General features: G+C 39.7%; 2 protein-coding genes and 1 pseudogene across 2 annotated transcripts in view; all 3 read right to left on the bottom strand.

The window, feature by feature from the left end:
- Positions 1 to 3,734: 3,734 nt before the first annotated feature.
- On the bottom strand, positions 3,735 to 8,882 carry LOC145491737 (insulin-like growth factor 1 receptor; annotated as a pseudogene).
- LOC145493725 (uncharacterized) lies at positions 8,839 to 11,202 on the bottom strand. Its single transcript, XM_081473184.1, has 4 exons — positions 11,115 to 11,202; positions 10,338 to 10,381; positions 9,609 to 9,737; positions 8,839 to 9,000 (listed from the first exon to the last, which is right to left on the bottom strand). The coding sequence occupies exons 1-4, from the start codon at positions 11,131 to 11,133 to the stop codon at positions 8,839 to 8,841; spliced, it is 354 nt and encodes a 117-aa protein (XP_081329310.1). The 5' UTR covers positions 11,134 to 11,202.
- Positions 11,203 to 11,205: 3 nt separating this feature from the next.
- Positions 11,206 to 13,306, bottom strand: part of LOC145493724 (uncharacterized) — a 4,346-nt gene continuing 2,245 nt past the window's right edge. Inside the window, exons 4-5 of the mRNA XM_081473183.1 lie at positions 12,245 to 13,057; positions 11,206 to 11,286 (exon numbers count right to left, since the gene is read on the bottom strand). Of these exons, the coding sequence (XP_081329309.1) occupies positions 11,273 to 11,286; positions 12,245 to 13,057 (827 nt within the window). The 3' untranslated portion in view covers positions 11,206 to 11,272. The remainder of the gene's footprint in view (positions 11,287 to 12,244; positions 13,058 to 13,306) is intronic.

Here is a 13,306-nt window from a genome sequence, read left to right as displayed (position 1 = left end):
ATTTGTTAAAGAAACAAAAGTTGGTTTTTGTAAACAAGGCATCTTTAATAAATGCAACATTACACTTTAATCTCCAGATCACAAAAAACGAGGTACATTTTGTCCTTTTTACAAAATTATTGAACTTGCCAAGGCTAATGAAGTCACAATGTGTATTTCCAATTAATGTTGTTTGTTTACCAGCATGGCATTCTGCAAACTGACAGCGATTATTACAATCGTTCTTAACAGTTACAGCTGTATCTTCAACTGAGGGATTGCACAGATTCCTTCTTGGAACGTTATTCAACTTTGCGAGGATGAAAAAATGATGATAAAGTGATATTTTCCCTTAACATTGTTCGTTTACATCCATTTCATCCCGGAAAGTGCTCTTTAAAGTCTTCCCTGACAGTTATCTTAAGCTAACGGTTTATACAGATTGCAATTTAAACATTATAATTTAAACCTCCAAGCCAGCTCCGTGTTTATAACCTTCTTAACATTATCAATGACTGATCCAATGTGACTGTTAACTATGTCAAGCAACTTTGGATAACATATTGTTTCGTGGTTTTTATGGCAGATTTTTAGCAGGACTCAAATTTCAAATTTCAAATTTTCACCTGATTAGATTCATCTGGAGATAGAGTGGAGAGGTTCTTTTCTGCTTTCAAGTCTCACGTAGTGATTGAAACCCTAAACCAGAATTGGAGATTGATTTTACGTCTGCTTCGAGGAGGCGCGGTAGCCTCATGGTTAGTGCGCTCGTCTCCGGATCGAGCGGTCCGGGTTCGAGCCCTGGTCGGGGACATTGTGTTGTGTTCTTGGGCAAGACACTTTACTCTCACAGCGCCTCTCTCCACCTAGGTGTATAAATGGGTACCGGCGAACTTAATGCTGGGGGTAACCCTGCGATGGGCTAGCATCCCATCCAGGGGGGAGTAGAAATACTCCCAGTCGCTTCATGCTACAGAAACCGGGATAAGCTCCGGCCTGATGGGCCACTTGGCTCCTATGCAGATTTTACCTTTTACCTTTTAGCAGGACTATGGCAGTTTTGTTCCAGCGAGCCTCGAAATTGGAGCGCGAAAATATGTTTTAGTGAGACTACAGTATCTTAGTTGCTATGATTGATGAGTGCGCTGTATGTTGAAAAGCTCAATACAACATGGCTGCCTTAACTGCCTCATGGACGTGATAGCGTGTGTTAAAACAACCCATTTAGAGTCCTCGAATGTAAACATTTTGGCTTCTCGTTCCATCTTACAAATTTTAGAAGGTCGTAAATTGTGATTTGATAAAATTCCTTTTAACTTTTATTTATACACGAGTAAAAACATCAGGACTTAAAGTAAATACTAAAATTGGATTAATTATATTGTTAAGATACTAATCTACTACTAATTAAATCTAATAACAACAAAAATAAAATCAATAACAAAATGCCTGCTCTCCATGAATGCCGTGGGATTAATTAACTTATTCATTATCAAAAAGGAAACCCCTGCAGCCGGATTTAAAACGAGCAAGAGTTTGTGCTTGCCGCAGATTGGTAGGTAAGGTGTTCCACAGCACTGCACCACTATAGCTGAAACCGTTTTTTTTTTTTTTTAGAAATTTGGTTCGGGGTAGTGGAAGAACTAGTTTGCCCTCACAATCCCTCAAGAGAATAGGTAGATATTGCACTCCGATCAGTAAACATTGATTTCAGATAATAAGGGCGAGACCATTAAGTGATTTATAGACCATAGTGGCTGCTTTTAATTCCCGTTGAAGATTAAATTTTTGCCAGCGAAGTCTAGCAAAGAGATCATCCGCATTGGCATCATATGAAGAAGAGGTCAAAGTTCGCGCAGCGCGATTCTGTAGTTTTTGTAGTTTAATGGAAAGAGATTTATTGCAATTTTCCCATACGACACCACAGTAATCGAAATGAGGCTGAACTAAAGCATTATAGATGTATAGGAGCGTTTCAAAAGAAACAAAAGACCTGCTTCTCTTCAAGATGCCAATGCAGGAGGCAGTTTTTTTGAAAATATGTTCGATATGTACATTCCAAGTTAAGTTTTAATATAATTTATTTATTAGACAATCCAAACATTTCCTTCCTTTGCAAATCTGTATCTGAGCTTCCTAAGAAGTTAACTTTTACTTTTTGTTGACTTTTACTGAGGGTGGAGGGGTAGCATGTGAAATCACTTCCGTCCACGGTATACAATTCTCGTCCACATCTGCTCTCTCACAATACCTCATTCACTGGGCTTCGCGCATTTTTTTTTCCTAACATTTTATTATTATCACAACATGACTTACATCACTTTCACTACAAAACGTAAAGTTAAAAAAATTACATTACAAGAAGTAAGATTACAACTAACAGTTAATACATAATATATCCAGTCTTGCTTTGAGGCTTACCGTATATTAAATTATCACCATTTACAGTAAGGAGAGGAGAGGCTTCCATAGCGAAAGAAATTTTGCCTTTTGGCGTTTAGAATATAAAATCGATCTTTGCACAATTACTTTGTCTTTAACAAATTCAAGAAAGTGAAAAAAGCTTGGGGATTTAAATTCGATCCGTTGTAGGAAGATGTGTCTCTTGCCAAGAAGGACGTACGTAATAATTAAAGATATGCAATTTAGGATCTTCGGGATTATAGCCATACATTATACTCAAGTCATCTATTAGCAAACATTCACCACTGTGATTTTTCCACCAGCTTATGACTTCAAACCAAAACTTTTGAATTACAATACAGTTAACTAGCACATGGGATAGCGTTTCTAACGAATCACAATGTATGCAGAGAGGAGAGTTTATGATCTTCATTTTGTGCAACAACACACCATGTGGAAGGATATTATGAATAATCTTATATTAAAATATGCTTAATTTTGTTTCTTTAGTTATTTTAAATGGAAGCATATAAATTGCACTAAGCTTGGAATTCTCTACTCCTTGTCTACAAAGTCTAAGGCTAGCTAACGGTTTTATAAATTTCCTTTGGATAAGTATATTGCGAGCTTTTTTACTAGTAGTTGTGCTAATTTCTATAGTTGCATTTTTTTCCATATCTTGATTGTCCATGATAAATCCCGGTCTCAAAGCACACTTCCATCTATAAGGTATAGCTGATATTAAACCATATAACTCAGTAAAAGGAGCCTTGAGACCAGTTTTTAAAAGAAACTTATCAAATGTAAGAAATTTGTTGTTTTGATCGAGTAGGTCTTTGATTCTTAGTATACCAGCTTCATGCCATTCTTTCCAATATACTGATTTACCGTCTATTAAAATATGCTTGTTATTCCATAGAATTACATTTCTAATGCGGATTTCATTGTCTGAAATTTGCTCTCGGACTTCTGCCCAAGCGTTAAGAACATCAGTGTAAAATGATGGTATGCTGTTTAGACTTAGCAATTTTACATCATAATCACAATCAAAAATTAATGACCCTCCAACATTTTCCAAATAAAATAAAGGGATTGTCATCCACCGATCTTCTACACCTTTCTTCATTCTTTGAACCCAAGCAGTTTGTAGTGACTTAGATATAGTCTCAAATTCTGGTAAATCCAACCCCCCTCTTTCTTTTGGACCAATAAGCGTATCCCTTTTTATCTTTGGTTTCTTACCATTCCAGACAAAATCGGTGATTAATTTTTTAGTTATATCTATATAATGAGGCGGTGTATTTATACACGCGCTTCGCGCATGAATGAGCTAAATATGGGGGAGGGGGGGGGGGGGGCTCAACGTGTTCTGCTCTACTCGTTTTATATAACAGGTTGTCATTGCAACAAGATGAAATGCTAGGAACAAACTTAATTTTAGTTTAAAGTGCTTAAGAAACAAGCTCGGTAACCCCAAATTTTTTTGATCGAATTGTGTTAAGTATGATAAGATGCAACTTTTTGCAAAATTAAAGAAATATTCTGTGGAGAGGGTTCAGAGGCAACTTAAATTTTCGAACAGATTAGGGTGCCTCTGAACCCTCTCCACGGATTTGCAAAAACTAGTGTAATTCCCTTCGTCGTCAATCTCAAATAGTAGTTATTCTTAGTCGTGCATGCCCCTTGGCTTGTATGTCGCTGGTGGCAAGGCCTGTGCTCTTTGGTATTGGCAATGTGGGTTGTTTTATCCCGTAATTAGAGAGACATTCATAATCGTGTGTTGTCGCTAATGTTGACAATTGACACTGGTTACCACTCCCATTGCAAGCAACTTTTTCAAAGGCCCCCGTTGTCTCTGAAGTTGGCAGTGGGAGTTTCTCACTTGCCTTGGTGACAGGAAATGTTTTACAGTGATCTGCCTCAAGCGAGCGCATTTCACATGAACGAGGGTTTGAGACTTGTTGGTATTCGTGCTCTATTAGGAAGTCATAAGAGCACATCTCTTCGTTATCCCCTCTGCATTAGTAAGGTTCTTCCTCAGTCTCATTCATCAACAAGGACTGCGTTGGTTTTCTGCAATTGGAAATTGTTCTGAATAAGCGTGTGATGCATCTTGATAGGCGAGTTACTTGCGTAGGTTCATAAGTTCTGTTTGTGGTTAAATAAGAGGCTCCATAAGTATGTTTTATCATTCATGTTAGGAAACTATATATTGAACCGCAGACAAAAGCCATCACTAAATTTTCTTTATCTAAGATCTCAGTCAGCAGTTAAAATACGTGTCGTTTCTCAGCTCCCAATTAAGATATTGACCAATTCTCAGCTATCAGTAAAACACCATAACCATAGCAAGCCAAACGAATGCGTAAAAATTATCATGCTCGCCATTTGTTTAACACATCATTTTGATTGACATTTTTTTCTGAGCTTCTACTTTCAATTTGTAAATTGTCAATTTGTAAACTCATAACCTGGCAGTTTTAATCTAATAGTTATTTCGGGTTGCCAGCGCCCTTGCTTTTCAAAACTTTACCTATATGAAATCTAGTAAGTAATTTAAAGTGTAATAACGAGGACGTTGTTGTCCAGTAACGAACCTGCGTGTGAGGTCTTCAAACAAAGCAATACACGGTGGTCTGTGTTTGGGATTGTATCGCCAACACCGCTGCATCATGTTGTACACCCAATCTGGACAGGAATTTGGTTTGTGTAACAACTTGTTGTTTTGAATATTGGGCAAAATCTGGGGGAAAAATGCCCACAATAATGACGTAAAATGAGCACAAAGGAGTCAACACTCCAACGAGGTCTTAGCTGATTTAGGCTCGTAAATGGATTGGTCGAAGATTTAAGAGTCATCGTTATGTTTGTCTGAACTGAAGGGATATTTTTCGTGGCAACAATGTTTTGATAAGCGTGGTCTACGAAAATTGACGTTTCTTTATTTCGTCCATTTTAACATCCCTTCTGTTATAGAAAATTTAAGCTAAATTTGTTGAGTACCTGAATTCAAATGAAAAGTATGAGTTAAAGACAGCGGATCCAAGATGATGGGCTGGTGACATGCCATTGACGTGTTTTTAACGATAGTAGATACCATTTTGTGCACACATATACATCAAAACGTTTCATTACCATATTAAGTAAAATTTGCGTTCAAACCCGGTGGCCCATCAGGCCGAGAAGGATCTCTGGTTTCCCTCTGGAATGCTAATCCATCGCAGGGTCACCCCAGTACTTCTGAAATTCCCCGAGACCCATTTATACACTGGGTGGAGTGCCCCTTGCCCCATGACCTAACTGTTGCAACGAAACGTCATGACGTACCAATCATGTGTCGAATGTAATAGAGACGCACAGTTTGAGACAGATTTCAATTAGTTTTCATGGGAAGAGGCCAGCGCATAGTGGATCCCTTATCTTTCAAATTTTCACCTGATTAGATTCATCTGGAGATAGAGTGGAGAGGTTCTTTTCTGCTTTCAAGTCTCACGTAGTGACTGAAACCCTAAACCAAAATTGAAAATTGATTTTACGTCTGCTTCGAGGAGGTGCGGTGGCCTCGTGGTTAGTGCACTCGACTCCGGATCGAACGGTCCGGGTTAGAGCCATTGTGTTGTGTTCTCGGGCAAGACACTTTACCCTCACCGTGCGTCTGTCCAGCCAGGTGTATAAATAGGTACTGCCAAATGATTTTGCTGGAGCTAACATTTCGGACTAGCATCCCGGGGGTCCCAAATAGGGGGGAGCAGAAATACCCCTAGTCGCTTCATGCTACAGAAACTGGGAAAAGCTCCGGCCTGATGGGCCACCTGGGTCGTGTGCAGATTTTCATTCCTGCAGCTGAGATAAAAGCCTCGAGCCTTTAACAAAAGTGTTTATTTTTCTGTGAACTTGCTTGTCTATTAATGTTTAGAGAAGGAAATTTAAACCCTAACTTGTTGAAATCTTCTATACAAATATGGAATTACCTCATCGTTGGAAATGTGGAAGTAAGGCAGCGTTCGTTCTCGAAAACGTGCACCATTGGTGAACGCCGCGTAAAGTTCCCATTCTACCACACCAAATGACCATACGTCACTGGCGTGACTGTAACGTCCCTGTGAAATCACTTCCGGTGCACTCCTATAAAAAGCAAGTTACTTTTCCTTCAATTTGACATCTTGAAACACGATAAGTCATGATACTATCTCCAGTAAGCGACGAATAGCTTAGCTGATCTACTCGAATCGCGGTTTAAACAGGGTACAATAGTCTGACTTACAAAAGTCTCACTTACGGTATGGGAACCGACTTTAACAACCCAGCAGAAACTAAAAATAGGTTAATGGGGCACCATTTAATCTGTTTTTTTTTTTCGTTTTTCCTGTTGTCACTGAACCTAACAAAAAACATTTTTGAGCTGTGGAGATATTTTGAATGAAAAACAAAACAGGACAGATCAATTTTACTGACTCGTTTGTCTCACGATGGAATCACTTTGAGAGGTCGATCGCTACGTTTGTACAGAAGCTCACGAAAACAACAAGAGCTAACCAAGGACCCATGCAGGAATTTAAATCAACTGCGATTTTACCCTATATCAAAGGTGTATCAGAGGTTCTTCGCCGCTGCCTACAATAACAAGGTGTACGCACTCTCTTTAAATCTGACACAACTCTTAGGTCCTACTTAGTGTTCCTACTTAAGACACCCTTGAACCAACAAAACAAGACGGTTTTTTTTTATAAGAATCCCTACGAATGCGGCAAAGTGTATATCGAAGAAACAGGGAGAGCTACGCAAGAGAGGATAAAAGAACATGACAGTGACATACGACTTGCTCGTACGCAAACCTCTGCAGTTTCAGAGAACGCCAGCGAGACTGGGCATTTACCCATTTAAGACAAAGTCAAGTTCATTGAACGTGACCCTCACTGGGACACACGCAGGGTCAAGGAAGCTACCCATATAATACTTCATGCAAATAACATAAATAGCGATAGTGGAATCGAAATTCCTGAAGCATGGATACCTAAAATCAAAAAGTACAACAGCCGGTCAGTTACAATGCAGACCTATGCTTGAGGGAACAGCGTCACAAAGTCGGAGTAATAATGAGGATCGAAATGCACCAATAGCAGCGAACCAAGGTGCTGCAAATAGCGACACGCAAACAATGGACCTCATCGCCTGATGAAGACTAGCAGTATAGCAATCGAAACGTCGCGATCAACATCTCAAAGTGACTCCATCGTGAGACAAACGAGTAAAATTCATCTGTCCTCTCATTTATCTGTCATTATTCACCACGACGAATAATAGACACATCTTTAATCACAATAATAACACAATTATTATTGAATTCGACCACCTCTGACTTCAGCGGATCGGAAACTTTGCTCGGTCCGCATATTTTTTCAAATGATACTATATACCCAGCCTCAACCAATAAACAGTTAGTATTACATACAAAGTAAGTTTGAGACAAGGTGGCGGAAAGCAGTTTCCAGCACTTTCCAAAAATTTACGCTGGCGCTGAACCCCATGTAAAGAACTTTGCCAAAAGATGCGTCTTATCCTGCTTATCAAAATTCGATAACACAAAATAGTGTTCACCGTGCTTGGTTTTGAGTTATTAGCAGTTAACAGTAAAATTAAAGGTGTTTTTAGCAGTTCATAATGTTGCCATGGCAGCATATTATGTCACGAAAATTATAAGAACGTGTTCACTAATGATTGAGCATTTTTATGCTACATGATTGTACTTTCCAGTGATAAAAAGTGGATATAATGATGACACATAAAAATCTAAGTCTTGGAAAGTGCTGGAAACTGTTGCCAACCACCTAAAAGAAAGTAACCATCAAGGTTCCACTAACCAGCGAGTAGAGTCAGGAGAGATGTCTGTACTAACCACCACTGACTTACTGGTGTCTTTACCGCGTCTCATTTCAAGAGACTTGGAGCGACCAAAACGGATTATCTGCACCTGTAAAACTCCCTGTTCAAAAAAAAAATTGTTGTTCATAAAAAGTGAATAGCTGAGGATGGTCACCGAAATATTACTAGTTCTTAGGCTAATTTCTTCCGGTCGAAGCGTAAATAATTTTTCATAACCAGTCGGCACGAAGTAGTCGATATTGCGATGGTGCAGTGTTTGCAAATCTTATATAAATATAAGCTACTAAACTTCTCAGCTTTAACATTTACGTACCTTAGAGCAATTTGGTATGACCTATCATTGTACTCAGAACTTGATGCTTCCATGGCAATTGTGTTTCGAGAAACATTTTTTTGAAACATTACGCGGGGTATTTATCGTCAATTATAACAAAGCCAGATGATAACTTGTATAAATCTCTTTATGGAAGTACATCTGCAATGTTTTTTTTTTTGTTTTTTTTTGGAAAAAATTGTCTGTTGAGACAGTCATTTGAACAGGACATGACATTACCTCCTCAAGCTCCACAACATTCACATTCTCGGCTCGAAGTGCTGCATGTACAATGTGGTTTTCGTGAAGGTACTGAAGAGCGCAGAAGTTACTTGAGACAAGAAAGTGACTATGAAGGTCTCCTCGCAACGTCCATTGAGAACATACTCCTTCAGGTTTCCCAGAGGACTTGCCACTGAAATCTGAGAACCAGAGAAGATTTTGACTGAACAGAAAAGTACCATACAACACATACATTTATTAAAGTTAATGGGATAACTGAGGTACTACGCGCGCTCTGATTGGTCAATAGTTGCCAAACCTGTGGTCTATTGTACCGGCAAGCATATGATTCCCGATATGGTAGAAGTACGTGATAACTAGAGTACTCAGAACACTAGCGACAACAAAATTAACAGTTTCCGCCTTCACCATTAATAAAGTTATTGATTGATTAATTGATTTACCGGCTGAGTTATCAATAACACGAATATCTTTTCATTCAACATGTACATGGAAATTTGAAAGGAAAAACAGGACCAGAAGTTTGTTGCGATGCTATCTCTCTTCAGTGGCAAAAGTAGCTAAACGTTTTGCGCCGATTTCGATTACACTTGTGTTAAGAAAGACATTTTAAGCGCTTCCAGCGCGATCCACGGTCTGCGGAGGACGCATTTCGGACTAAAGCTGGGCTAGACTGATCAATTTAGGTTATTAAAAAAGCAGGGAATATATTTCTTTCCAGTTAAAATGAAGCTTATCAGCAGTTTTAAATTAATCAAGCTCAATGCATACTCAATATATTGCTTACCATTTCCATGACTCGAACAGGTGACTTTGTCATGCATAAGTTAATGCAAAGGTTGGGATGGTGAAGGTTAAGAAGCCTTTTGTGATGCAGTTCATCTCCAGAAATGATCCTTTCCGTTACTGAGCCACTCTTGAACAACGGAGACAACGTGTTACGTCTATAACTATAAGTATATATCTCAAAACTAATGAAAATGATTTAAGACCATGCTAAAATTTCCTAAAAATGTAAAAATAACTACATACAAGTTACAGTGAAACCAGGTGCTCTGTTGATGGCAAACGTCCACCACAACAATAATTTGAATGACAGTTTGAGTGGTGCAGGTTGTATCCTGCGCTAGCAACTTGCTCAGCTCAGTTCGTACCTCCGCGTGGTAATGACAAGTGATTTCCAAAATGTTTCAAGAGTGCTGCAGTATTTTGAGGATAGATTTGCGTGTCTCTATGTTGAGGAGCCACTCAGCAACTACAACGAGCTTTTCGATCGTTTGAAAAAAGCTAAATCAGTTCTTCAAGGCGTTAACGTCAGCAAAGAACGTCTATTTGTTTTAGCGTGGAAGTGATTTTGACAAAATGTATGGAATGGGATTTTTAAGTAAAGTGCTTCTACTAACGCGCAACTTTCTGTGCGCCGGCACCTGAGCCTTGAAATTTTATAGATAACTTGGCTTCGGTAGCGACTTTAGTTGGGAATGTAACCAAATACCTTAGCTTTCTAAAGACTTACCTCTGCCTCTGTGATCGAATACGGACTACCTTCGCTAGACGAGTCTGAAATCAAATTTTTATCAAACTGTCAATTTAAAAACAGTAATAAATAAATAATTGTTACACAAACAAGATGTAAAGTAGCTTAAATCAATCAGCTTGAATATTGTAGGAGTCGCGGTGGCCTCATGGTTAGCGCGCTCGACCCCGGGGCAAGCGGTCCAGGTTCGAGCCCTGGCCGGGGACATTTTGTTGTGTTCTTGGGCAAGACACTTAACTCTCTTTCCACCCAGGTGTCTAATAAGTACCGGCGAATTTAATGCTGGGGGAAACCTTGCGATGGACTAGCATCCCATTCAGGGGAAGTAGAAATACTCCTAGTTGCTTCATGTTACTGAAACTGGGATAGGCTCCGGTCTGACTGACTACCCGGCGAGTAATTTGCATAGTCCAAAACAGCGACCGCTAAGAAAACTCAGCTCAATTTAACATCGAATCTTGGCACAATTTTTCTTTCTTTATCTCGCTTTAACTTCGCTATAGAACTCGTTGCGCAAGCAACCGCGAGAGCTTTATGCACTAGTCAGCAGGTTCACTAAAAAGTCAACAGGAACCAAAGGAAGGAGTGAAAGAGTGAAATTCAAAGTCATACCTGTAACTCGAAAATGACTACCTCATTTTCCGAATTATAATGAATGTCTTATGAGCAGTTATGGATCTAGCCTAAATTGCCTTATAGACTGCTGATTACTAATACCCCTGTGGGTATAAACGCATCGTCTATATACGGTCTTACCTCTAATGGTTTCTTTCATCACAAGTTCTGATACAACCGTCGCGGGTATTAAACAAAACTTTCAGTCATTCCCACCACCTCCTCCAATGTAAGCCTTTATTACGCACTGTAAAAGATCCACTGCTCGTCTGTCAATCTGCAACTGCGACTCACGTAACTCACTGGAGTGGGCCTATAAGTTGAAGGAACAAAACCTTGCTGGCTATTAATTTCTTTTGGAATCGAAATGACGTTTTTCGTTAGTATTAGTTGCTAAGCAACACGAGGTAGCCTTGTAATGTCATGACGACGTGACGTCACAAGGACTGATGAAGGTGAGAACTTGTAACCATCAATTTAATTGAACAGTAAGAGTTGCGACGAAGATTCGCCAAGATTCGTCTTAATGCAAAAATTAGGTGTTAATTTTATATTTAGTGTGGTTGAGCAAGGAAGAAGATCTATGTAACATACATCTGACTGAAATAACAGCAACGTTACGAAACAAACGATTCGACTTTGGCTGAGTTAACGTGTCAAAAATTAACATCCAAGAATTTTCTCTCGTTGTATTAATTATCACAGGAGAGACCTGATCTAGTAAGTCACCTAATGTATGTTCATGGAGTTTACTCTATGCGCCGTAATATAAACAAGCACACAATTTACAACCTTCTCAGAAACCCACTGGGTTATTTCGTTTAGGATTTATATCCTTTTTCATGACAGCCTTTTGTCATTCCGGTGTTACAGGTGCCATGGTAAGATGGGAAGAGAAAATCTGGATATGTGGTCATCATGTAATACTTCATGTAATATCATAATTTCGAGTGCAATTTGTCATAAATAGACACGTCACAGTATCTCACTTCTTCTAAATTGCACCAGACAAGTGATCGTATTGCAGAAGTTACAAGAACTGAGAGGCCTTTTCAGGGGCGTAGCTATGGGGGGTCCTGGGATGCCCGTTACCCCCCCTCCCCCGCCCCTTTTTGTAAGCCTTGTTTTAAGCAAACAACCTAAAACAGGTGGCGAAAACGAAATGACAATCTGGTGAGTACCCTCAATTTCACACAGTGTGATCCCTTCCCCCCCCCCCCCCCCCCCCACCCCGTTTGAAAAATCCTGGGTACGCCCCTGGTCTTACTAACCTTTCCATAAAAGTACAATATAACGCAGTGAACAGCGAGCCAGTCGTTCTTGTTGTTGTTCTTCCTTTTCATCTTTTTTACCCACTTTTAACTTGTGAAGGAATGATAACCTCTCGCCATTGTCGCACTGCGTTTCAATATTCGCTTGGCATTCATTTAGGAAAGCTCGTACGTTTGACTTCTCTGATTTTTGAATTGGTTTTAACAAATATCTAATCGCCTCCTGAATGAACACCATGGAAAACTGAAATGAGCCCTTCCTCTGGTTGGTGTACTTTGCCAGACAGTCTTGTAACTCTAACAACTTCGTCTTCTCGATGTCGACAGTAAAGAGCCATCCTTTGATTTGCTGGTATATAAGCAAAGCTAGAATACGACGGTAAACAGACAGTCGCAATTCTTTTTCTTGAAGGCCCTCCTTCTGAAACGTCGCATCAGAAGAGCAACTGGACAACCTTACAATTTCTTCCACACCAAGCAAGTTGCTTTGGTTACTCTCGAGATTGTCGAAGAGCATCAGGCGATGCAACTGCTGCAGAGTGTACCTCACTACCTTGGGACTGACTCGATTGTGGCTAATTTTAGCCAGGGTCTCGTAAACGACTGCCCGGCTGCTAGAGTCTGGTTTTCGCCAGGACTCCTCCTGCGATGGAAGGACGTCTTGTATAATTAACTGCTCTTTCTTCTCCAACGATTGTCCCGCGGCATCGTCAAATGCCTTGATTGACTCTTTTACGTTTTTAAGAAATCCTTCCGCTCCTGAAACATAGGAGTCACAGCATGAGGAAACGTCGCAAGAGATTGCAAGAACAACTGACAGAAAAAAGGTACAAGTGAAATTTACACAAGTTTAAAATGTTGCCCCTTACTCGATTATGGGAACTTAGGACAAAAACACGAAGTTTTTGGTTATAACCATCGTTAACATGGTTTCTTAAAAGTTCCAAAGTGAACGAGACAGGCGCCATGGCGTAATCGCAAGGACATTTGACCCCAGTTCGAGAAATCCTTGCCCTAGCTGGTAGCATTGTGCTGTGTTTATAGGCAAGGTACTTTACTCTT

The sequence above is a fragment of the Orbicella franksi genome, chromosome 7 (assembly GCF_964199315.1).
Source record: "Orbicella franksi chromosome 7, jaOrbFran1.1, whole genome shotgun sequence".
NCBI lineage: Eukaryota > Metazoa > Cnidaria > Anthozoa > Scleractinia > Merulinidae > Orbicella > Orbicella franksi.
The sequence above is the reverse complement of the archived record's forward strand: the minus strand, read 5'-3'. Positions and strand labels throughout refer to the sequence as shown.